Source organism: Epithele typhae (genome assembly GCF_022376455.1).
Source record: "Epithele typhae strain CBS 203.58 chromosome Unknown BXZ73scaffold_33, whole genome shotgun sequence".
Taxonomy (NCBI): Eukaryota; Fungi; Basidiomycota; class Agaricomycetes; order Polyporales; family Epitheliaceae; genus Epithele; species Epithele typhae.
The window spans coordinates 283262-307605 of record NW_025954224.1 but is presented as its reverse complement, the minus strand read 5'-3'; the positions used below and the strand labels follow the sequence as shown (position 1 = coordinate 307605).

Sequence of the window (24344 nt, the reverse complement as noted above, 5' to 3'; positions counted from 1 at the left end):
TTGACAATCAAGTACCCGGACGCAGCCGAGAGCGTCGCGGAGCCAGTTTTCCCAGGCCGCCAGCATATTCGGATACAAAAGCGCACTTACAAGCGGATCTGCATTATTATCATACACCCAGAGACCACTGCAGAGGACACCGTTGCGCTTTGGAGGACCCTACCTTCTACGACTCCGCACGGATACGACCGAGCAGTGACGCACAGACCAAATAGATCGACATTACGCCGCGGAGATAAGCAAGCAACATCGCAGCGAAGCCGTCAATTTCCTATTGCTCGACGCTCTGCTCCCTGCGGGACACCCATGGTGGCCTTTGTCACGATAGTGTCCACCTGGATGGTCCCCGCTTCCATCGCCTTGTTGACTCGGTAGAGTAGCTGCATGTCAGCATCAAACGCGGGCCTGATCCGCGGCCAGTCGGCGGAGTTTTCCCACAGCTTCGCGGCGAGAGGTATGGCCTTCTCCATCATGTCCAAGACGAAGATCAGGAACCGGGCAGACGCCGAAACGTCGAATTGGGCGTGGAGGGCGCAGTGCAAGTTCCCTGCCGAAGCTAGTGAGATACGGCGAACATCGTGGCGGTCGCCTGGAAGGACTGCCACTCACAGACGTGGTAGAAATCGTCCGGGGGATAGATCAGCGCCGCTTCGAGGTACTCTTCACTCGCCTGAGAGTAGAGCTGGTCGGCCTCGTTCGTCAACGTGCCGGCCTCCTCTCGAAGCTTCATGGCTTTGCGGTGGAAGGCGAACCCACGAACGCTACGAAGTCATGCGGTCAGTTAGACCATCCATGGAGCACGGCTTTGACAGGACACCCACGAGTGAGCAACGCCAACAGGATACCTGTGGAACGCATACCAGAATCCTACGGATTCGCCTTGCTGCAGTGCTTCGGAGGGATCGCTGGGATCGTCTCTGAGCTCTTCCAGGATCTCGTCCGCACCGGCGAGCAGCTCGTCTAAAGGAATGGAGTGCCTCGTGACGGTACTGGTCGAGTCCATGGTCTAGCACGAGAGGTGAGCGACCCGGCGAGAAACGCAACCGAAGTACAAAAGGGAGCTCACATTCATGTACTGGACCAGACGCATGCACTTCACTCCACGGATGAAGGTCAGCTGGAAAATGACGCCTTTCTCCGTGCCCACGTCTTTGTACTTCTCTGCGCCCCACCTAAGAACTTCCAGTGCCGCAGTGTAGAGGTTGAGGCCCGCTCCCTTGTTGAGATCAAAAGCATTGGTCCCGAAGGCGCGGAAGATCCACCCTCTGAGAGCTGTCAGAGATACACCCCGGCCACGAAGCGCAAGTTGCAACGACAAGGATCTGACCTCACTGTGACCGAGAGCGCAGGCCGGACTGACTCCCATCCTTCCTTCTTGAGTCTTTTTGGGACCTCTTCAATAACTTTTTGAGCGCCGAAATCTGTCCATGCCTTCGCGTTGAAGGCCTCCCATTTCACTGAGAAAAAAGATGGAATGAGCGGAAAGCACTATGCTTGAACACGAACATACTCTGATTGTTATACATGTCGGGGAATCTCGAGTCGGAGATGTGATAAACGCGGCTGTCGCTCACAATAGCATTTGTCAACCCCTCAATGACCTGGGCAGATATCAGTATGCTGTGACATGGACATGCTACCAGACTCACTCCATAGTACGCGAACCATCTGTTTTCTCCGGGAGGCCCCGGGACGGCATGACCAGCTTTCAAGTTCTTGTACGCCCCCTCCCATTGCTACGGGTTCTGCGTAAGCGGAGTAAAGAGGCGGTCACGCAGAGTAGGTGACATGTACCATGTGGGCATACTGTATGATCCATGCCTTTACACCAAAGAGGGTCAACATCATAACAACGAAAGCATATGCTGGTGAACTCACGCTACTCTCCCATACCTTCCCCGCCTCATAGTCAGGAAGCACGCGGTTCGCCCGCACCCATGGGAACTCGGTGTTCGACGGCCCCATCGCCATCCCCTTGGGCCGGACGTAAGTCGTTTCGGCGGCTTGAGTTTGGTCTCGGCGGTGGCGAGCTCCGCCTCGTACTGCTTGCGCTGCTTCTCCTCCCCAGGGGTGAGGTTCTCGTTCGGAAGGGCGGCGATAGCGCGCTTATACGCCCTGACGGCTGGGGTGTAGGCGTCCAAGCTCTGGAGGGCGACCATGCGACAAGTTATCAACCATCGGACAGATATGTGGGGGGAGGAGCTTACTAGCTCTGCCGCTGCCAGACGTGCCCATGCTTTGGCGTAAGTTGGGTCAAGTTCAGTGGCCTATTGGCCCTCGCATCGATCGTGAGCAGAGTAAGACAGGCGAACTGCAGTCGGCGGCTGACCTTCGTGGCGTCTGTGCTCGCGTCGAGGTACCTGAGGTACGCAAGTGGGTCGGAGTACACGTCGCCGCCGGAGTGACCACTGGGAGACAAACCTGTGGAGGCCGTATGCGCACGCGGCGCGATTGCAGTAGAGCACGGCGTTCTTCGGATCGAGCTTGATGGCGGCCGAGTACTTTTTGTACGCGGCGCTGAAGTCGTTTTTCACGAAGAGCGCATTCCCTTCGTTCTTGAGCTTGAGGGCCTCTGCTGGCGTGGCTGGCATGATCAGAGGGCAGGGGCACTCGATGCGTGGCTCGCGCACCCGCGGCCGCCCTATATGCCGCGGCCGCATTCCTCGCGCCGTCCGCGCCGCTGCTCGCGATTCGCTGCGCTGGGCGTCACGGCTTCTGAACGTCTGAACTCTCCTGAACCCAAGTGCTCTATCGAAGCGACGTCCGCAGGCACGCAGCCTGGAACGGCTATTACGGAACGTGCATGTTCTGGATAACGGGTCTGCATTCCCGGGGCGACATTGCAAGCAGGGGAAGACAGGCCCAAGTTCACCGCATGACAGGGCCAGCGTTCAAGGAGAAGGGACGGGACTGAATCATGTACGCTACGAGTAGTCCAAACACATAGTGCGTTTTGTGAGTCGCGACGCAGTCGGCGTGAAGAGTGGGGCCGCTTGACGGAATCGCGTAGGGGGAGAATACATGCGCTCTCGCACACGTAAGAGGTGAAGAAGCAGGATAACGGGTGAGCTCACTTCTGAGCCTGCTCCAGAGACCACCGCATCCTCATATGTGCCAGACCTTCTGCCCTCGATCGGATCACAGGGTGAGCAAGCTGCAAACGTGCTGCCTCCAGGTGAGCTGGGAGCTCCCCGTCATTACGAATGACCTGAACGGCGGCTCAAGTGAGAGGGTGTCCATGACGAACTGGGGGAACGCGCGCACCGAGCCGATGGCGAGGAAGAAAGAGAATGTTGCAGCACTGCTCAGCATATACTGGGAGAGCGTCGGTAGTACTCCTCGTGGACCCGCGCCACCGCTGGCAGATGAACAAATGAGCAGAGTCTAGACGTGAATGCTTCGCGACGCACCGGAGAATGCTGAACCCGCCGAACAAGAACCCCATAGTCAGCCCTACGCCTGCACCCATGGCGGCGCCCATCCTATACGACTTCAATCGTGGACCATAGCAATGTAAGTGTGGTGGGGACGTACTTCACTGCGAAGCAGCGCGTCAGCGCGTAATTGTGAGCAGAGACGTAGCAGTCACGTACGTTTTTGCCAAACAGTCGGGGCGCCATGTCCTTGAGGAATCGGTGCTGGGGGCATGACGGAGAGGAAGCTAATATAAGCCGGTTTAGAGGAGGGAAGGAGGGAAGGAGGTCAAGTCAAACAGCGAGCTCTGACGTCGTGGGCGGTGGTGGCAAGACGGTCGACGTCTGGCCCCGGCTCCGGCACGCCCTGCCTGGACTCTGTTCCGGACGCCCAGCGACACATCCCCGCCATCACTTTCTCTCGTCTGACGCGAAGCTTTATTCCCCGAACAGACCGACCATATAATGGCGGACGCATGCACACTCCAAGTCAAAAATGGGTGTAGTACTAGTACACAAAGTCTACTCTAGAGCTGTGGCTCACCCATTACAGCCTCCGAGGTATATGCATGTCTATCACGATGCCGCCGCGGGACCTCTCAAACCACGCCGCATTCACCACCCGCGTGTGCATTCCTGGCTGGACATCCGCCTCCTTCCTCACCGTCGCCGCCAGGCTCGCCCAGATGAGCAGGACGAGCGCGTCTAACCCCCGCACCCCGGTAAAAACGCTCTCGTACGCCTTCTGCACCGTCCCGTATCGCAGCGTGCTGACCCCGCGTCCGTGGTGGACATGTCCGAAGACGTGCAAAGTCGGCCGCGCAGTCCACAGTGCTTTGAGGAGTCCCTCGCATCCTCCCTCCCGCCGAAACCGCGTCCAGCCGGTGCGGAAATATGCGGGCGGGCCGTGCGTGACCAGGATGTCGGTGAACGGCGGAATCGCATCCCGCCAGATCTCCTCGGCCTCCCACGAGTAGTACTGGAACACACTGCCGGGCCCGCAGTTGCGTGTAAGGGGGCTGCCGAAGACGGACACGAGACGGTCGCGCACGGGGAGGATGCACGAGGAGTTCTCGAGGTAGATGAGGTTCGGGTAATGGGCCAGGATCTCGTTGCGTTTATGTGGGATGGAGAGCCCCAGATCGTGGTTGCCGGCGATGAAGATTTTGTGCTGGTGGGGCATTGAATGCAACCACGAGAGCGCGCTGTGCAGCTGCTCGTCGGTGCCGGTAGTCGTGAGATCGCCGGCGTGTATGAGGATATCGCCAGAGGGGAGGAAGGGGTGGGTCTCCTGTTGGCAGTGAGTGTCGGAGACACACACCACCCGCACGAGATCGGTATCTTCGTAGTGTACAGCGTCTTGGGTATGGGCAGGTAGGTTACATGCGTCATACGCGGTCCGAGCGATTTCGTACAGCAGCTGGCGTGGGTCGACGGAGAGAGACTTGGTCCACTCCGGGCGTTTTGGAGCGGTGTCCTCGATAAACCTCCGGACCCGGTTCACAGTCCATACATAGGCTTTGCTGAAGGGGCGCGATGAGGGGTACATGAACGCGCCGAAGTAGGGTGCGGCGGTTTTCCGTAGTCGACGCGCGAAGAGTGGCGACTTCAGCGTCAACAAGAGTTTGGACTGAGTAGGCAGAGATCAGCATTTCCCCACTGGGGGAGAGGCAAGCAAGGAACACCTTGAACGCTGATATGGATTTGCCATGGCGGTCGACTTTCCCGAGCACCATATGAGAGGTCAACGTAGGAGTGGCTCCAGATGGCGATTGCTGAATAACGTCATCTGGTTTCCAATTCCGGCAAACGCGCCTTCAGAGTTGGCTTTCTCTTCCGAACGTCGGCGCCCCAAAAGCTAACTGCTGCAGCTAAAAGATTTGATCTCCGACTTTGCCACGATCACATGAGGTTCCCGGCCCTTGCTCCGAATCCTCCAAGGCTCCACCTCGACTTGCACCTCCGGACTTAGAGGTTCCACATGTCGCCACCCTTGCCTTCGTTCCCCCTGGCTCAACAGGCGCAAATAAGTGAGTGCAGCACATTCCGTATGTCCCGGATGGGCCCAGAGCTTAACGCCGCCGCCGCCGCATCTGTGGATGTACTACTGCAGTCCGTTCAAATCAACGGGATGTATTCCAGGTCGCGAGCTTGCGCGAGGAAGCGGAGAATGTGCTGCGCTCGTGGCTAGGTGAGTTCTCGCTTGAACAATCGAGCCACATGAGCTAACCTTGAGACAGGGACCAGGTGGCTGACGCGCTGGGACAAGGAGATTGATTTTGCTGTAAACATTCTCTACTACGGGCTTACTGTCGGACTGGGTACGTCCATAGAAGTTCCATTGACGGGTATACCTGTATTGAGCCGTTGCCTCAGGCTCGCAAACTCTTGGAGAAGAGTATACAGACATCTGGCTTCACCCCTCTCGCACACGACGTCGCCTCAACCCACGATTGCGTGCTGCTCTCGTTCTGCTGCCCACACTCCCCTCCTACCTTCTTCATAAGTGGGGCGCATCCCTTTCCCAAACTTCTCTAATAGGTGCAACGCTGCGCAATATCCCTACCCTGCTGGAAGTCTTGGCGGAAGTTAATCTTGCTATCTTCTACTTGAGAGGTACATATTACAATCTCGTGAAGAGGCTACTAGGGATCAAATACGTGCGTCATATCAGTCTCGTCCCGGGGATTTTTGCTAACGTTTGAACAGATTTCTGCCATTCCGGGGAACCCCAATGCACGACCTCCTTCATATGCTCTGTTGGGAATATTGCTGGGCGTTCGCCTCATCCACAGAGCTCTGACATACCTCCGCACGCGAGCAAAACCAGGCGCGGTCAATGGCACGAAGGGAAAACGAATATCAGATGGCGAGGACGAAATTTACATTGATGACCGTCGAATCTCCACGATTCTTGAAGACGCGAACGTGGAGGACCCGCCCCCTGTGCCGGCAGATGAGGATGAACGCACTGTTCTTGACGTAGCCAATTTGCCACCAGCAGTTAGGGCAGGAAGAACGTGCACGCTATGCCTGGAGGAACGTACAGCGACTTGCGCTACAGATTGTGGTCATTTGTTTTGCTGGAATTGCATCGTAGGCTGGGGTCGGGAAAAGGTGAGAGGTTCTTTGAGGATCTCAACATAGGCTGATTTCATCTTGTAGGCGGAGTGCCCACTGTGTCGACAATCACTGAACCTAGCCTCACTGTTACCCATATATAACCTGTAGTACTTCTAGCACCCCATAATAGACTCATTGGGCTTGGCATGATATATCCAGCGAGAGAAAATCGAAAGCGTAGAGTTGGAGTACTAACACAGCAAGAACGTACAACACGTGTGCAAGGAGCCCACAATTTTTGAGGAGACAGACGACTCATACGACTTGCTGAATGAGCGTGATGTTATCACCTTTCAGGAGGATGCGCCCTGCGACACAATTATGAGTTTAACCCTCTGCAGGACATGACGACATGCGCACCGAGTTCTCGCCGTGGTTGCGCGTCCTTCACGAACACCTCCGCCGCATCGTCTATCACAATGTTCATGAACTCGTCGAATCCCTGGAAGCAATTGGGGTTAGCCACGATCTCAAAGTCCGGATGCAGGAAGAAAGGATCATGGAAAGAAGACAGCGCGTGAAACACCATCGCGAGCAGTATCATGTGCAATGAAGAAGCGATCGCCTTCGCTCATACTGGGTTCAACGCGCGGAGTGTTTGCAGACGCATGAAGACACACACAATGATTGTTCCCTCGATCCGCATCTCGATGTTGTCGTACAGCCAGATAACAACTTTGGTCCTCTGAAAAGCAAGGTCAGACGCGTACTTTCGCGTCGGGCGAAGAATATTACCTGCTGGAGATTCTTGAAGATCACGTTCTGCGTTTTGGACGTTAGCCTAGTCAAGACGTTGGGGCGGAGAACTCACGATGGGCTGAACCATCACACGCTGCTGGCGTCCGGACATGATTGGTGATGAGATGGGATGGTAGAGGAGAAGAAAAGGGTCGTGAAAGGGATCAAGTAGGAGAGGGCTGCGAACAAGGAGCACGCTTCGAGCATGCTCGCACTGGGCAGCCACTGCAGGCGGGCTCGGAAGTTGCCGACGCATGTAACGACGCGTCGCGTCTGGCCCAACTTGTCCCTCACCCAGTGTCAACAACATGGAGGCGCGTCCCTTCTGCCCCCTGCTCTTCGCGCAGCTCACTGACGATCTCGCAGTTGTTGACACAATCCAACTCTTCCACCGCCGCGGCGGTCACCTTCATCACATTCGTTCAAGATCTCAAACGAAAGACCAAGACATGGGGTCCAATGATCGAGCTCTGCGCGAGCGGCGAGAAGACCCTCGAACGGTTCCGCTATCAGTTTCCGGACGACTGGCTGTACAGCGACCAGTTACGCGGAGAGTGGAGCGCGTTCAATGAGATCCTCAAGCGGAAGAACGATTCCATTCAAGAGCAGCTAGGTGCGCACCCCCACCCCATCACGCGGCAACGTGTGCCGGAGGAATGCGGACGGGACTGACGTGGACGGGGCTCGCAGCGGGCCTGCAACTCAAGATCGTTGCGGAGGACAAGATTGTGGAGAACAAGATCAACGACATTATCCAGGAGTGGGAGCAGACGCGGCCGGTGCAGGGCAGCATGCGGGCGGACACCGCGCTGAATACGATCAACATCTTCGAAGGCAAGCTCACGCGCGTACAAGATGACTATGAGATGGTCTGCAAAGCAAAGGAGGCCCTCGACCTCGAGCTCATCCGCCATACGAGGTTGGAGCCCATCTTCGAGGAGCTGCGAGATTTGAAGGCGGTGTGGACGGCGCTGTCGGGAGTGTGGAACCAGATTGGGGAGTTGCGGGAGATGACGTGGGCGACGGTGCAGCCGAGGAAGCTCAGGCAGCAGCTGGACGGGCTGCTTCAGTCGACGAAGGAGATGCCGACTCGCATGCGCCAGTACGCTGCGTTCGAGTACGTTCAGGAACAGCTCCGTGGACTCCTCAAGGCGAACACTCTCATCGGGGAGTTGAAATCGGAGGCCTTGAAGGACAGGCATTGGAAGCAGCTGTTCAAGGTGTTAAGGGTGCCGTCGCAGATCAGTCTACCACTGTGAGTTCTATATTGGTATGATGCGCTTCACCGCTTAGCCGGCATAGGATGACTCTCGGCCATGTTTACGACATGGACCTGCGGCGAAACGAGAACCTAATCAAGGAGGTCATTATTCAGGCTCAGGGAGAGGTTAGTTCTGGACTATCTCATTGCAAGTTTCGCTCTCATTTCCCTCGAGATGGCCCTAGAAGAGTACATCCGGCAAGTCAAGGAGACATGGACGAGCTATACCCTAGAGTTGGTCAACTACCAGAACAGGTGTCGTCTAATTCGGTATGTGCCTTTTCATTTCTTGGCAAAATTGTGTGCTAAAACTGTTTGCAGGGGATGGGACGATCTGTTCAACAAGTGCAGCGAAAACCTGAACTCACTTACCGCCATGAAGCTGTCACCATACTACAAGGGTGAGTGTCCTGGGCCTATCATATCCGCACTTCACATTAACAGAAATACCTCCTCGCAGTCTTCGAGGAAGAGGTAGCCAACTACATACTCCCTAGATGTTAGCATGAGTTGACGCATTGTGCAGGCCGGGTCATGGGAAGAGAAGCTGAACCGCATACATGTCTTGTTTGGTGCGCTCGTCTTGCAAATCCCCTTAATTCAGCACTTACATGTGGGCACAGACGTTTGGATCGATGTTCAGCGCCAATGGGTCTACTTGGAAGGTATCTTCTCTGGCAGCGCGGATATCAAACACTTGCTCCCCGTGGAGTCCGCGCGGTTCCAGAACATCAACACCGAGTTCCTCGCGGTCATGAAGAAGGTCTACAAATCGCCCTTTGTTATTGATGTGATGAACATTCAAGGCATCCAGAAGTCCCTAGAGCGACTAGCGGACCTATTGAACAAGATCCAGAAGGCCCTCGGAGAGTACTTGGAGAGGGAGCGTGCCTCGTTCCCTCGTTTCTACTTCGTCGGTGACGAGGACCTACTCGAGATCATCGGTAATAGCAAGGAGATCCTACGCATCATGAAGCATCTCAAGAAGATGTTCGCTGGTATCTCGACCATCATGCTGGACGACGACCTCACACAGATCCAGGGTATGGCATCAAGAGAGGGCGAGGAGGTGCGGTTCAAGGACCCAATCCTGCTCAAGGATTTCCCCAAGATCAACGACTGGTTGACTAAACTCGAAGCTGAGATGCGGGTTTCGCTGTCACAACTTCTCTGTGATTCGGTCGACGAGTTGCAATCCTTCTACGGGGCTGTTACACCTTTACCTCAAGATCCGTTCATGGCCTGGTTGGAGAAGTATCCGGCACAGCTGGTCACACTGTCGATCCAAGTCGCATGGACCGCATCCGTCGAAGCTGCCCTGGAAGGCTCCCAGTCACTCGAGGGGCCGCTCGGTATCATCCTACAAGGCCTTGACCTCCTCGCCGACGTCGTGTTGACGGAACTCGCCCCCGTCACTCGTCGCAAGTGCGAGCACCTCATCACTGAGCTCGTCCATCAGCGTGACGTCACTCGTCAACTCATCCAACAGCACATACCGGACAACAGGGCCTTCTCGTGGTTGTACCAAATGCGCTTCTACCTGGACAAGTCCCTCAACAACCCCCTGGAGAGGCTAGCGATCCGCGTAGCAGACGCTTCTTTCCCTTACGGATGGGAGTACCTCGGCGTTACAGATCGTCTCGTGCAGACACCCCTCACGGACAGGTGTTACCTTACACTCACTCAAGCTTTGGACAACCAGCTCGGTGGTGCCCCCTTCGGTCCCGCCGGAACTGGTGAGAATCATCGTTTGCCCTGTTCCATTGGCGAAGTTGCTAATAACTGTACAGGTAAGACGGAGTCTGTCAAGGCACTTGGTGTCCAACTTGGTCGCTTCGTGCTGGTGTTCTGCTGTGACGAGACTTTCGACTTCCAGGCGATGGGTCGTATCTTCGTCGGTCTCTGTCAAGTAGGCGCCTGGGGATGCTTTGACGAGTTCAACCGTCTCGAAGAGCGTATTCTTAGTGCCGTCTCCCAGCAAGTGCAGAGCATCCAACAAGGCCTCGCCAAACTCGTCAAGAATCCGAACACCGAGATCGAGCTCGTCGGCAAAAATGTGAAGCTCAACAAGAACATGGGTATCTTCATCACTACCAACCCAAATTATGCCGGTCGTTCCCAGCTACCGCCTAACTTGACGAAGCTTTTCCGTCCTATGGCCATGACGCGGCCGGATCGAGAACTCATTGCCCAGGTCATGCTGTTCTCACAGGGCTTCCGTACAGCAGAATCACTCGCCTCGAAGATCGTGCCGTTCTTCAACCTTTGCGACGAGCAGCTTTCCCCTCAGCCTCACTACGACTTCGGCCTGCGTGCCCTCAAGGCCGTACTCGCATCCGCCGGTATCCTCAAACGTGAGCGGCTGCTCGCGGCCAGCTCTGAAGGCGCCGACGCTGTTGGACTCTCGGACGCGGCATCTGAACAAGTCATCCTCATCCAGAGTGTCACCGAGACCATTGTGCCTAAGCTTGTTGCCGACGACGTGCCACTCCTGACCAGGTATGTTTCCTTCGACACTATCCCCACGGAAGATCACAATCTCACCTTTCCATTAGTCTGCTGGCGGATGTGTTCCCTGGTGTCGACTACGTCCCCGTTGACCTCGACGCGCTGCGCGAGCAGATCAGCAAAGTGTGCGCGGAGCGTCGCCTCATCGAGGGCGAGCGTTGGATCAACAAGATTCTACAGCTCTACCAGATTCAGAAGATCCAGCACGGTCTCATGATGGTCGGTCCCTCCGGAACTGGCAAAAGTAATGCTTGGCAAGTCCTCCTGGCTGCTCTCGAACGTCTGGATGGCATCGAGGGTGTGTCGTACGTGATCGATCCCAAGGCCATGCACAAGGACGACCTCTATGGTACCTTGGACCAGACGACTCGTGAATGGAACGATGGTCTCTTCACCCACACCCTGCGCAAGATTGTCGACGACGTCCGTGGTGAGAGTGGAAAGAGGCATTGGATCATCTTCGACGGCGATGTCGATCCAGAGTGGGTCGAAAACTTGAACAGGTATGTTGCACGGTGTCTCTGCGGCGCCGACGTTCACGCGCATCCCGCGCAGTGTACTTGATGACAACAAGCTCCTTACGCTGCCTAACGGTGAACGTCTCAACCTTCCATCCAACGTCCGCATCATGTTCGAGGTGGAACACCTCAAGTACGCCACTCTCGCTACTGTCAGTCGTTGCGGTATGATCTGGTTCAGCGACGATGTCGTGGAGCCCTCCATGGTCTTCCGCCACTATCTTGACACTTTGTCTACTGTACCTTTGGACGCCGAAGACGAGGATGCTTTCGATGTCCCCGGTCGTCGCGCCGACGACAACGAGATGTCTCCCCACCTGGCCACCCAGAAGCAGATTGCCACCATCCTCGAGCCTTTCTTCCAAGAGGGCGAGCTTATCGTAACAGCACTGCAATATGCGGAAACCATCGAACACATCATGGACTTCACCGTGACCCGTGCTCTTAACACCCTCTTCTCCCTCATCAACAAGACAGTCCGCAACGTTATCGAGTACAACATACAGCATTCTGACTTCCCCCTTCCACACGAGCGGATCGAGCAGTATGTCACCAAGCGACTAATCGTCAACATCATCTGGGCGTTCTCTGGAGATGCTCGTCTAGAGCTCCGTGCCGAGCTCGGTGACTTCCTCAGGAAGCATACTGGTGTCGACCTCCCTCCGATGACCCAAGGCGGGTCTCTCCTCGACTACGACGTCGCCGTGGCCAACGGCGAGTGGGGTGCATGGCAGTCCCGTGTTCCCGTCATTGAAATTGAGTCGCACGCGGTAACAGCTTCTGACGTTGTCGTTCCCACTGTCGACACTGTCCGCCACGAAGAGGTCCTCTACTCATGGCTCTCTGAGCACAAGCCGTTGATGCTTTGCGGTCCTCCGGGTTCTGGCAAGACTATGACGCTCTTCAGCGCCCTGCGCAAGCTCCCGGATATGGAGGTCGTTGGTCTGAACTTCTCCAGTGCCACCGTCCCCGAGCTCATCCTCAAGACCTTCGAGCAATACTGCGAGTACCGCAAGACTCCCAATGGTGTCATCCTGGCTCCTTCACAGCTCGGTCGCTGGCTCGTCGTCTTCTGCGACGAAATCAACCTGCCCGCAACTGACAAATACGGCACCCAACGCGTCATCTCATTCATCCGTCAGCTCGTCGAGTGTGGCGGGTACTGGCGCACCAGTGACATGGCTTGGGTCAAGCTCGAGCGCATTCAATTCGTGGGCGCGTGTAACCCGCCCACCGACCCCGGTCGTGTCCCTCTCAGCCATCGTTTCCTTCGCCACGCCCCGCTCGTCATGGTCGACTACCCCGGAGAGCTCTCGCTCAAGCAGATTTACGGGACGTACAACCGCGGCCTCCTCAAAGTCATTCCCAACCTCCGTGCCTACTCTGAGCCACTCACCGACGCCATGGTCACTGTCTACCTCGCCTCTCAGAAACGCTTCACAACCGACGTCCAAGCTCACTACGTCTACTCTCCTCGTGAGCTTACCCGTTGGGCCCGTGGTATCTACGAGGCCATCCGGCCGCTCGAGACGCTTTCTGTGGAGGGCCTCGTCCGCGTCTGGGCGCACGAAGCCTTGCGTCTCTTCCAGGATCGTCTAGTCACCGAGGAGGAGAAGCGTTGGACAGACGAAGCCATCGACAGCGCAGCGATGGAGCACTTCCCCACCATCAACAACGAGGAAGCCCTCTCGCGCCCTATCCTGTTCTCCAACTGGACGTCGAAGAACTACATCCCCGTCGACCGCGAAGTCCTCCGCGAGTACACGAAGGCTCGTCTTCGTGTGTTCTACGAAGAAGAGCTCGATGTCCCTCTCGTACTTTTCAACGACGTCTTGGATCACGTCCTGCGCATCGACCGTGTCTTCCGTCAGATTCAGGGTCACTTGTTGCTCATCGGTGTCAGTGGAAGTGGAAAGGTCAGTCGTGCTCTTCGCGCGTAGGCGTTACAACACTGATCATCTCTCTTCAGACTACACTATCGCGCTTCGTTGCATGGATGAATGGTCTGAGCATCTTCCAGATTAAGGTCTCCAACAAGTACACTGGAGACGACTTCGACGAGGATCTGAGGACCGTCCTTCGCCGCTCCGGTTGCAAGGGCGAGAAGATTTGTTTCATCATGGACGAGTCTAACGTTCTCGACTCTGGCTTCCTGGAGCGTATGAACACCCTTCTCGCCAACGCTGAAGTGCCCGGCCTGTTCGAGGGCGATGAACATTCGGCTCTTATGACAGCCTGCAAAGAAGGCTCACAGCGTGATGGCCTCATGCTTGACTCACACGAGGAGTTGTACAAGTGGTTCACTCAACAAGTCGCCAAGAACCTCCACGTCGTCTTCACCATGAACCCTCCCGAGAACGGTCTTGCTTCTCGTGCCGCCACGTCTCCCGCCTTGTTCAACCGTTGTGTGCTCGATTGGTTCGGGGACTGGTCAGACCAGGCCTTCTTCCAGGTCGGCATGGAGTTCACCAACACCCTTGACCTCGACCTTCCCTCGTACAACCCTCCGGCAATGTTCCCCATCGCCTACCGCGATCTCTCCATGCCTCCTACCCACCGTTCCGCTCTTGTCAACGGTTTGGTCCATGTCCACCAGTCGATGCACGCGATCAATGTGCGTCTCAGCCGTCGCCAAGGTCGTTACAACTATGTCACGCCGCGTCATTACCTCGACTTGTAAGTCCTTCTGGCTTCTTCAACAGAATACTGGACTGACCAGTCCATTCCTACAGCATCAACCACTACGTGCGCCTGCACAACGAGAAGCGCGAGGAGCTCGAGGAGCAGCAACGCCATCTTCACGTCGGTCTCGATAAGCTCCGGGACACCGTCGAGCAAGTCGAGGAGCTCCGCAAGAGTCTCGCCATTAAGCGCTCACAGCTCGAGGCAAAGAACGCGGAGGCCAACGAGAAGCTCAAGCGCATGGTTGCAGACCAACAGGAGGCCGAACAGAAGAAGGCCGCTTCCCTCGAGATCCAGACTGCCCTTGCTCAACAAGACGAGCACATCAAGCAGCGCAGGGAGATTGTCATGGGCGACCTCGCGGACGCCGAGCCCGCTGTCCTCGATGCCCAGTCGGCTGTCAGTAACATCAAGCGTCAGCATCTGCAGGAAGTCCGTACTATGGCCAACCCTCCCGAGGCCGTCAAGCTGGCGATGGAGTCCGTGTGCACTCTCCTCGGTCACAAAATCGACAGCTGGCGTACCGTCCAGGGTATCATCCGTCGTGACGACTTCATTCAGCGCATCGTCAACTTCGACACTGCCAACCAGATGACCAAGCATCTCCGTGAGCTAATGAAGAAGGACTTCCTCAGTCGCCCGTCGTTCAACTTCGAGACCGTTCAGCGCGCCAGTAAGGCTTGTGGTCCTCTCGTCAAGTGGGCCATTGCCCAGGTCCGCTTCTCCGAGATCCTGGACAAGGTCGAGCCCCTGCGTAACGAGGTGCAGTCCCTCGAGGACCAAGCCGAGCAGACCAAGCAGCAGGCGCAGATGATGGTCACGATGATCGCGGAGTTGGAGCAGAGTATCGAACGCTACAAGGAGGAATACGCCGGCCTCATCCGCGAGACCGAGGCCATCAAGACGGAGATGGAGCGCGTCGAGAGCAAAGTCGACCGTAGTATGAAATTGTTGGAGAGTTTGTCCTCAGAGAAGGTTCGTTGGGAGTCCGGAAGTCGCACCTTCGACACGGAGATGGGTACCATCGTCGGCGATGTCCTGCTCTCTGCGGCATTCCTGGCCTATGCTGGCTTCTTCGACCAGCAGTACCGTGAACAGATGTGGCAAGAGTGGTCAACACACTTGGCTGAGGCCGGTGTTCAGTTCAAAGCCGAGTTGTCCCTCCCCGAGTACCTTTCCACCGCCGATGACCGCCTCAGCTGGCAGTCGAAGTCGCTGCCTTCCGACAACCTTTGCACGGAGAACGCCATCATGATCAAGCGTTACAGCCGCTACCCGCTTATCATCGATCCCACTGGACAGGCTACGACTTTCCTCATGAACGAGTACAAGGACCGCAAGATCACGGTGACGAGTTTCCTCGACGAGGCCTTCCTCAAGGTGCTGGAGAGCGCATTGCGTTTCGGAAACACCCTTCTCATCCAGGACGTGGAGCATCTCGACCCCATCCTCAACCCCGTATTGAACAGAGAAATCCGCCGTACCGGTGGACGTGTCCTCATTCGACTCGGAAATCAAGACATCGACTTCTCGCCCTCGTTCACCATGTTCCTTGCTACTCGCGACCCTTCGGTCGAGTTCTCCCCCGATATCTGCAGTCGTGTCACGTTCGTCAACTTCACGATGACGAGGAGCAGTCTGCAGAGCCAATCGCTCGACCAGGTCCTCAAGGTCGAGCGCCCAGACACTGAGCGCAAGCGTACAGACCTCATGAAGATGCAGGGAGAGTTCCGTCTCCGTCTTCGTACCCTCGAGAAGCTGCTACTCCAGGCCCTCAACGAGTCCTCAGGGAACATCCTCGATGACGACAAGGTCATCAATACACTTGAAACGCTCAAGCGAGAAGCCGCCGAGATTACTCGCAAAGTCGAAGAGACCGACCTCGTCATGAAGGAGGTTGAAGAGGTTACCGCCGAGTACTTGCCACTCGCTCAAGCGTGCAGTGCCGTATTCTTCATCCTCGAGCAACTGAACCTCGTTAACCATTTCTACCAATTCTCCCTCCGCTTCTTCCTCGACATCTTCGACTTCGTACTCCACCACAACCCCAATTTGCGTAACGTCACCGACTATGCCAAACGTAGGGAGATCCTGATCAGTGATCTCTTCCTCGTCATCTACAAGCGGACCTCGCGGGCCCTTCTCCATCGTGACCACGTTATGCTCGCCGTTCTCCTCGCCCAAGTCAAACTCCGCGGTGTCGAGGAAATCACTGACGAGCTTGAGTTCTTCCTGGAAAGTGGAGATGGAGCAGTTGCGATCAACACCGAGACCCTGCAGTCGACCATTCTGTCTACTGACCAGGCTCAGCGTCTCGTCACGTTCGCCAAGTCGCCCATGTTCAAGCCCGTGATGACCCATCTGACGGAACACGAAGATGAATGGCTGCCCTTCCTTGAGGCGATTAGCCCGGAGACAAACGTACCTAAACCGTGGGACGTCGGTACTCGTGCGTCCCTTCTCTCTAACTTCTCATACTGTCTGCTCACGTACTTCTCTAGCTGCCGTCGAGGCTCTCCGCGACATGATGATCATCAAATGTCTGCGTCCTGATCGCCTTCTGCAGTCGACAGCGGCATTCGTTCGTTCGGTCTTCCAGACGGACATCGCCGCCGAATCTGCGTACGAGTTGGCTCGGATCGTCTCAGACGAGATCCAGCCCGCCACCCCTCTCGCCCTTGTCTCTGTCCCCGGCTACGATGCCAGTTACCGCGTGGAGAACATGGTCCAGAACACGGGCTCGCGCTGCGCATCAGTAGCAATGGGTTCTCAAGAAGGTTTCACTCTCGCCGACCAGGCAGTCGCCCTCGCTGCACGTCAAGGGTCTTGGGTCCTGCTCAAGAACGTCCACCTTGCTCCCTCATGGCTCGGTCAGCTTGAGAAGAAGCTACAGACGCTCAACCCGCACAGGAACTTCCGTCTCTTCCTCACCATGGAGGCCAACCCGTCAATCCCTGTCAACATCCTCCGCCAGTCCCGCATCCTCATGAATGAGCCACCCCCTGGTATCAAGGCCAACTTGTCCGATTCGCTTCGCAGCATCGCGTCCAATCGCCTCACTCAGGGCCCAGCCGAGAAGGTCCGCCTCTACTTTCTCCTTGCGTGGTTCCATGCCGTTGTGCAGGAGCGTCTGCGCTACGTTCCGCTCGGATGGAGCAAGACGTACGACTTCAACGACTCGGACATGGCCGCCGCGTTCACCACCATCGACACCTGGCTCAACAGCGTCGCCAAGGGCCGTGCGAATGTTGATCCGGCCTCGATCCCGTGGGATGCCATCCGCACGCTCGTCAAGCAGTCCGTGTACGGCGGCAGGGTGGACAGCGACTTCGACCAGAGGATCGTGGACGCGTTCGTGGACAGCCTCTTCACGCCGCACTCGTACAACGTCGACTTTGACCTCGTACCAAGCGTCACCGGCAACCAGGTGCTCACTGTGCCAGACGGGACGAAGCTCGAACACTTCCTTTCCTGGGTCACGCAGTTGCCCGACAAGGAGCCTCCATCATGGCTCAGCCTGCCGCCCACCGCTGAGCGCGTCATCGCCATCGCACAAGGTATGTTCCTTCCAGACGGTGATGCGGGGGACGTTTACTTATCATGTTTCAGGAACCGAGCTGCTCAGCAAGCTGCGCAAGATGCGTATGTTGGCCGATGATGACGATGAGGTGACACCAGCCACTGGCGGCTCCTCTTCGGGCCAGGCCTCTCAACAGCCTGCCTGGATGCGTCAGCTCCACGAGCGCTGTGGGGAATGGCTCCAACAGCTCCCAGCCAACTTCCATACTCTCGAGAAGCAGAGCGCGGAGCATTCGGACCCGCTGTATCGCCTTTTCTTCCGCGAGGGCAGCATCGGCAGCAAGCTGTTGTCGCAAGTCCGCAGGGATCTGGGCGACGTCGTCAAGGTCTGCGAGGGTGCTCTGAAACAGACGAACCACCTCCGCACTCTCATGAGCGCGCTCACCAAGGGTACGTCGGCAGTATTGAGATTGACGCAAGATACTAACCGCCGTCTGCAGGCACGATCCCGACTCACTGGCGCCAGTACAAGGTGCACAAGGCGATGGGTGTGTCCGAGTGGGTGTCCAACTTCGCGCGCCGGCTCGCACAGCTCGACAACATCGCGACGCTCGACAACCTCAACAACGTCGAGGTCTGGCTGGGCGGCCTCTTCTTCCCGGAGGCGTTCATCACTGCCTCGCGACAGGCCGTGGCGCACCGCAAGCGGTGGAGTCTGGAAACACTTCGTCTGGAACTCGACCTCGAGAAGGTCAACAACCCCGAGGCCTTCATTGTCGATGGTGAGCTTTCAAGACATGTCGGACGTATCTCGGCTGCTGACAGTCATCTACAGGGCTTGTTCTCGAGGGCGCTGCATGGTCGACTGACCAGCTCGTGCTGAACGACGGAGAGACGGTCCGGCTAGGGCCGTCGCAGGTCCGCTGGGTGCAGTCGGAGGAGGCGACGCCGAACAAGGTGAACCTGCCCGTGTACTTGAACGGCGACCGCAGCGACGTGCTCTTCACGGTCGACCTGCCCTTTGACCCCTCCGCAGGCGCGCTGGTTGCGACGCGCGCCGTCTGCTTGACCGCTGGTGGCTGAGCGGGCGCGCTTGGATCGGATTCGGTGTGGAGGTGGAGGGGACGCAGTAGGTTTCGATACTCGCATACACACACATACCCCCGCAACATCGTAGTATACACACCTCCTTTGCTCATCATGTGTCATGGATAATGCCTCTAATGAACTTTACGACCGCATCGGCACGTCTGCGTGATCCTCGTCCCATCATGCCCGCGGGCCACGAAATAGGGGATTTCTCCGCAAAAACTTCGTTTCTTGACCCTACAACGTGGTGGTCGTGGCCACCATGCATGTCTGTGCCGGCTGGAGAAACGAGAGTGCGGGATGTAGCAGACAACCACTATCATTCAATGAATAAAATGCAGAAACTACGCATTACAGCCATTCCAAGTTGGCCGGAAAGCTGCTGCAAGATGGTTGTGTCAGTCATGCAGTGAGAGAGGGGGCTCAAGGGTCGCGGAGTGTAGGGATTGCTCCGAAGCGGACTCCACGTAACTGTGGACAAAAAGACCGTCTCTACATGGCCTGCTTTGCAGTAGCCTTGGCAGTGAGCCTCCTCGATCCTGCAAGTCAGACCATGATTAGTGCCCTTCACAGCGCAAATGATGAGAACGACAGACTTTTGAGCTCCTTGCAGTCCTTCTTGACGGCCTCGACAATCTCCAGGATGCTGCAGACCCCGTCAAGGTCGAGAACACTGTGGCTCCAAGTGGGAGGGGAAGGAGGGGTGATGGTGGTGTGCTGTTCGGCATACAAAGCAAAGGTGGTTCCCAACGCGCTCAGTCCACGGAAAGCGGGTAGAGGACAGTCTGGAGCACATTGTGAACCCCAGCAAGAGGGCTAAAGGTGGGGGGTGACGAGCCTGGTCTGCGCAGATGCTTGCGCATCAGCCTGTTTGCACTTTTGAGCTCCTTTGCGTAGTCCATCTCCGCCGCCGATTTCTGGTGCACGACAAACACTGTGTGCTCCCAGCCATATTTGACTTCGAAGCGGAAACATTGCCGACCCCTGGAAGGCCAGCACTCAGGGCAGATGTTGAATCCAGCTGGGAAAGGGAATGCGGAGCGGAGGAAGGCAAACCAAGCATCCTCATAGCCACACCGGAAAAGCCTGGGGTCAACAGTGCGGAGTTGACAAGAGAGGAGAAGGGCCATCTGACTCGCCATGGAGGGCGAGAGGGTGATAGAGGGGACACGGATGCGGACGTTGATAATATACTTGTGGCCCTCTTGACGTCATCTGCCGCATCCGGCAAATGGCCACCTTATTGAATATTGACTCCTCTGCGGCGCTGCAGGTGGCTGAGCGGGGCGCTTAGATCGGATTCGGTGCGCAGGTGGAGGATGTGTTGATATACACATACTCCCACCATTGTAGCATACACACTTTCTTTGCTCACCGGCACCATGTGCCATGGCCAATACCTAGATCTAATGAACTTTACGGCCGCGTCGACACGTCTGCGTGATCCTCGTCCCATCATGCCCACGGGCAATAGGGATTTCTCCGAAAAAACCTCGCTTCTCGACCCTGCAACGTGGCGGTCGACGTTGTGCATGCCTGCGCTGGCGGAGAAATGAGCGGAAGCCTGTCGACTTGCGGCCGAGTCATTTAGGCGCGAGGGGAGCTCAAGTCCTGCGCGAGACAGGCGCCGGTGTTGGGCCGCACGATGTCTGACTCTCTCTCTCACCCCCGCCCTCGCTCGTTCACCATCCGCGTCCCCGCAACGTCGGCCAACATCGGCCCCGGCTTCGATGTGGTCGGCCTCTCGCTCTCGCTTTCCCTCACTCTCACCGTCTCCGTCACCCCGCCGACCGCCGCCGACCCGCCGCGCCCGCCGCGCATCACGTACTCGGGCGAGGGCGCGGACGAGGTCCCGCTCGACGCGTACAAGAACCTGACGACCCGCGTCGCGCTCTACGTCCTCCGCTGCCACGGCGTGCAGCGCTTCCCCACGAACCTCGCCCTCCACTGCGCGAACGAGATCCCGTTCGGGCGCGGGCTCGGCTCGTCCGGCGCCGCGGTCGTCGCTGGGGTGCTCCTCGGCGACGCGCTCGGCGGGCTCGCGCTGCCCCCCGCGCGCATCCTCGACTTCGCGCTCATGGTCGAGCGCCACCCGGACAACGTCACCGCCGCGCTCGTCGGCGGCTTCGTCGGCTCGTACCTCCGCGAGCTCGACGAGAGCGACAGCGCGCGCGCGAGCGTGCCCGTCAGCGAGGTCCTCCCCGAGTACCCGCCCGACGCGGGCGAGGACTGGGGCCTGCACCCGCCCGTGCCGCCCGTCGGGATCGGGCACTACGTCCGGTTCGGGTGGGCGGGGTGCGTGCGGGCGTTGGCGATCATCCCGCGGTTCGAGCTGAGCACGGCGAAGGCGCGCGAGGTGCTGCCGCTCGAGTACTCGCGGAAGGACCTGGTGAGTGCGCCCCGCGGATCTCGTGCGATGGGGGGAAGTTCACGGGGGTGGGGCGACGCAGGTGTTCAACCTGCAGCGGCTGGCGGTCCTCACCACGGCGCTGGCGCAGACGCCGCCGGACCCGGAGCTCATCTACGAGGCGATGAAGGACCGGGTGCACCAGCCGTACCGCAAGACTCTGGTGAGCGGTGACGGCGTGCTGGGTGTATGCGCGGTCATTCAACACGCCTCGTCTCGCAGATTCCGGGGCTCCCCGAAGTGACGAGCAACATCACCCCTTCGACGCATCCCGGTCTTTTGGGCATCTGCCTGTCCGGTGCGGGACCGACCATCCTCGCGCTTGCCACCGGCGGCTTCGAGGCTATTGCGGAGGACGCGCGGTCGATCTTCAAAACCCACGGGATCGAAGTCGATTGGAAGGTTCTGGAGGTCGCGGGAGGCAGCGTTGTAGAACATCATGAGCCGTAAACGGATGCTGTAAGAGCCCGAAAAATGTTTTTGTATCGATCCACTCCGCGTGCTTACTGGCCAAGCATTTCTACTGCGCCGTTCTGGATTTTCGCCGCCGCAAGTGTGCAGTCGACGCCCCTCTTTATGTTGAATCTATTGGGTGGACGCACGGTGGACGCCCCTCGATGACGTCTCATGGTATCGCCATTGTATATATACGCCCTCGTTACTTCAACAATTCGCTGCGATGGACCGCACTACACTGGGATTCCACGCTGCTTGGGGGCACTTGCTTTGCTACGTGTCCCCCCAACCCCAGGCTGCCTGTCCGAGCGCGACAGAGGCTCACCGAGAGTCTCAGTCGTGCCGAAGCGAAGTCGATGAGCAGCAGCAGCGTTGTAAAACTTCAAGTCGCGAGTAAGAGGTCGTGCCAACCTGCAGTATTTGCTAGATTGTATTTGCATCTCCAGCATCCAGAGTCCCACTGTAAAATGTCTGTCTCTCCCAGTAATTGATTTGATAGCTATGGATACATAAGACAAGGAGTGTGGGTAGTGTAGGACGGGGCGCTATGGATACAACTCGAACAAATAAGCGCAACTCTCACGCGACCGTGAAGCTGCAGCGACACCCGGATCAGCGCGCGTCGACAGCACACGAGCGGACGGGTGGACTCACTAGACCATATCATCCAGCGTCCCGCGCTGCGCGATCGCGACGAGCACCGGCTGGTGGTTCGCCGCGGAGTTGATCGACGCCATCCGGTACGCGCCCGGCGGGAGCCCGCCCGCGACGACGGCGGTGAGCTCGCCGCCGACCGCCCGCTCGTTCATGCCCTTGAAGAACTTGAACTGGCGCGGGTCCGTCGGCGCGGTCTGGTCGAGCGCGTCGAGCGCCTCGATGACGACGTGCGCGTGGCCGGTGACGTCCCCCGCGGCGTCGACCGTCTGCGGGCCCGCGAAGTAGCTCGCGTCCGGGTTGGTGAAGAAGCCGGTGTTCAGGTGGCGGACGGCGAGCCGGAGGGTGAAGTTCTGGTGCGCGGGGAGCGCGCCGCCGTTCGGGGGGAAGACGAACTTGGCGGAGGGCATGTTCGCGGTCCCGGCGACGACGCCCATCGGCGCGGGGTTGCAGGAGCCGGCGGCGATCTGCTTGCCGTTCGTGAGCGGCTTGGAGGGCACGGTGGCGCAGAAGTTGATGAAGTTGTTCGTCGAGGTGAGCGAGGCGACCTGGCCGGGCTCGGCGGTCGCGGTGCCGTCATTGGCGAACGAGGTCGCGATCACGGACTGGAGGAGGGTGAAGGAGGATTGGGCGTCGTCGGTGGAGTTGGAGTTGGAGTTGGAGGTGCTGGTGGACTGTGGAATGGGTGAGCGTGGGGACCGACAACGTAGACGGGGGGCGACTGACCGAAGCGGAGCTGGCAGAGGTTGTCGCGGACGAAGCGGCGCTGCTAGAGCTCGACGCGTCCCCGGTGGTAGCACCTGTGTCCGTGATGCGGGCATCACGGTCGGCGGTGGTGGTGCAAGTAATGCTCGTTCCCGCGGAGTTAACGAGGGGGAGAGCGGCGCAACTGTCGAGGATCCGAGTGGTCAGGGAAAGGGAACATAGGGAGGGCAGAACGCTCACATCAAGCCATCGCCGCAGGACTGGAGGACGAACTTGGCCGAGACACACTGGGCAAACTGGTTGTTGACGCAGGCGTTCTCGCCCACGGTGCAGGCAGAGTCGGCGCTCAGCGTCGCGAACTTGGCGCTGGGGAAGCACTGGCGTCAGCAGCTATTCATGGAACAATGCCAGGCTGGGAGTGGGAGGGGAAAACTCACTTCTGGGCGAGGGCGTCCTTGCCATTCTGGAGCTTGAAATCCTGGCGGGGGACATAGAGGCCTGGGCGGGCGGCCGCGGCGAGAGCGAGGGCGAGGACAGAGAAAAGCTTCATGGTCGTCAATGAGTGGCGAAACATCATCAGAGTCGGCTGAAGAGGGTCGTATAGCTGGGATCTAGAGGGCAACACCAGGTTGATGCGGAAAAACACAGGAAACCGATGAAGCCGCAACCGGGCGGAGGAAGACAGGTCTCGGAGAGATGGAGCGGGGTGAGAGTGAAGCAGACCGAGATGGGGTCGTTTTATAGAGCTCTTTGAACCACAGCATACTAGAACAATAAGGATTGGACGGTGGGCAGCGAGCAGAGAGAGAAGGCCGAGGACAAAGACGAGGGCGAGCGGCTTGAGTGGCCCCGTGGTGGCCCGTCATGGAGAGTTGAGGCCTTGAGGGTCGTTCAGCATTTGATTGGTCGCAGCACGCGTCATTAGTTTGCGTGCCGAAGAGGAATACAAAGCGATTGTCGGTGGAGGACAATCTAGGACAAGGTCGGCGGCGTTCGGCCGAGACGCACGTGGACGTGGGAACCAGCTCTCCTCTATCTGCACTTTCAGCCCTGTTTTTTTTTTTTTTTTGTGGAGCAACAGCCCTGCTTTCTCCTTGCTCGATGCCAGCCTGGCGTGCCCGGATAACTGCAGGTCAACCTTACAAGCTCGGCCCGACGGGCACACAAATCTCAAGTTCCCAGTTCTCCGAAATGCCGAAAGCCGCTCGGAGTCCGGATGGGTCCCACTGTCGAGAAGGGTGCCATCGTACCCACCAGGGGTCCGCAGTGAT

General features: G+C 57.8%; 9 protein-coding genes across 9 annotated transcripts; 3 read left to right on the top strand and 6 right to left on the bottom strand.

The window, feature by feature from the left end:
• Positions 1–263: 263 nt before the first annotated feature.
• Positions 264–2591, bottom strand: BXZ73DRAFT_102640 (uncharacterized protein; the record flags this gene model as incomplete). Its single annotated transcript, XM_048015308.1, has 12 exons — positions 264–547; positions 610–761; positions 822–1006; positions 1067–1265; positions 1361–1457; positions 1511–1601; positions 1650–1736; positions 1795–1821; positions 1884–2144; positions 2208–2267; positions 2330–2360; positions 2422–2591. The coding sequence occupies 12 exons, from the start codon at positions 2589–2591 to the stop codon at positions 264–266; spliced, it is 1644 nt and encodes a 547-aa protein (XP_047876680.1).
• Positions 2592–3070: 479 nt separating this feature from the next.
• BXZ73DRAFT_48948 (reactive mitochondrial oxygen species modulator 1-domain-containing protein) lies at positions 3071–3648 on the bottom strand (the record flags this gene model as incomplete). The annotated part of the gene is made up of 4 exons (XM_048020153.1): positions 3071–3208; positions 3265–3358; positions 3411–3482; positions 3590–3648. The coding sequence occupies 4 exons, from the start codon at positions 3646–3648 to the stop codon at positions 3071–3073; spliced, it is 363 nt and encodes a 120-aa protein (XP_047876679.1).
• Positions 3649–3960: 312 nt separating this feature from the next.
• BXZ73DRAFT_78536 (metallophosphoesterase domain-containing protein 1) lies at positions 3961–4962 on the bottom strand (the record flags this gene model as incomplete). Its single annotated transcript, XM_048022893.1, has 1 exon — positions 3961–4962. One exon carries the CDS (start codon positions 4960–4962, stop codon positions 3961–3963), a length of 1002 nt encoding a protein of 333 aa, XP_047876678.1.
• Positions 4963–5394: 432 nt separating this feature from the next.
• Positions 5395–6644, top strand: BXZ73DRAFT_90758 (Pex12 amino terminal region-domain-containing protein; the record flags this gene model as incomplete). Its single annotated transcript, XM_048025743.1, has 6 exons — positions 5395–5443; positions 5527–5604; positions 5654–5734; positions 5790–6073; positions 6123–6530; positions 6579–6644. The coding sequence occupies 6 exons, from the start codon at positions 5395–5397 to the stop codon at positions 6642–6644; spliced, it is 966 nt and encodes a 321-aa protein (XP_047876677.1).
• A 147-nt stretch (positions 6645–6791) lies between these two features.
• BXZ73DRAFT_102638 (Sm-like ribonucleoprotein) lies at positions 6792–7386 on the bottom strand (the record flags this gene model as incomplete). Its single annotated transcript, XM_048015307.1, has 5 exons — positions 6792–6844; positions 6897–7101; positions 7159–7221; positions 7272–7298; positions 7348–7386. 5 exons carry the CDS (start codon positions 7384–7386, stop codon positions 6792–6794), a joined length of 387 nt encoding a protein of 128 aa, XP_047876676.1.
• A 93-nt stretch (positions 7387–7479) lies between these two features.
• Positions 7480–18845, top strand: BXZ73DRAFT_102637 (dynein heavy chain protein 1; the record flags this gene model as incomplete). Its single annotated transcript, XM_048015306.1, has 18 exons — positions 7480–7530; positions 7641–7887; positions 7965–8529; positions 8577–8661; positions 8711–8805; positions 8857–8936; positions 8996–9009; positions 9062–9107; positions 9159–10271; positions 10326–11034; positions 11091–11546; positions 11599–13477; positions 13531–14237; positions 14294–16692; positions 16745–17800; positions 17853–18212; positions 18263–18544; positions 18598–18845. 18 exons carry the CDS (start codon positions 7480–7482, stop codon positions 18843–18845), a joined length of 10392 nt encoding a protein of 3463 aa, XP_047876675.1.
• Positions 18846–19343: 498 nt separating this feature from the next.
• On the bottom strand, positions 19344–19993 carry BXZ73DRAFT_78534 (uncharacterized protein; the record flags this gene model as incomplete). Its single annotated transcript, XM_048022892.1, has 3 exons — positions 19344–19390; positions 19448–19636; positions 19729–19993. The coding sequence occupies 3 exons, from the start codon at positions 19991–19993 to the stop codon at positions 19344–19346; spliced, it is 501 nt and encodes a 166-aa protein (XP_047876674.1).
• A 503-nt stretch (positions 19994–20496) lies between these two features.
• BXZ73DRAFT_102635 (homoserine kinase) lies at positions 20497–21708 on the top strand (the record flags this gene model as incomplete). Its single annotated transcript, XM_048015305.1, has 3 exons — positions 20497–21240; positions 21302–21421; positions 21481–21708. The coding sequence occupies 3 exons, from the start codon at positions 20497–20499 to the stop codon at positions 21706–21708; spliced, it is 1092 nt and encodes a 363-aa protein (XP_047876673.1).
• Positions 21709–22367: 659 nt separating this feature from the next.
• Positions 22368–23623, bottom strand: BXZ73DRAFT_48822 (uncharacterized protein; the record flags this gene model as incomplete). Its single annotated transcript, XM_048020131.1, has 4 exons — positions 22368–23042; positions 23095–23257; positions 23314–23439; positions 23511–23623. The coding sequence occupies 4 exons, from the start codon at positions 23621–23623 to the stop codon at positions 22368–22370; spliced, it is 1077 nt and encodes a 358-aa protein (XP_047876672.1).
• Positions 23624–24344: the final 721 nt, after the last annotated feature.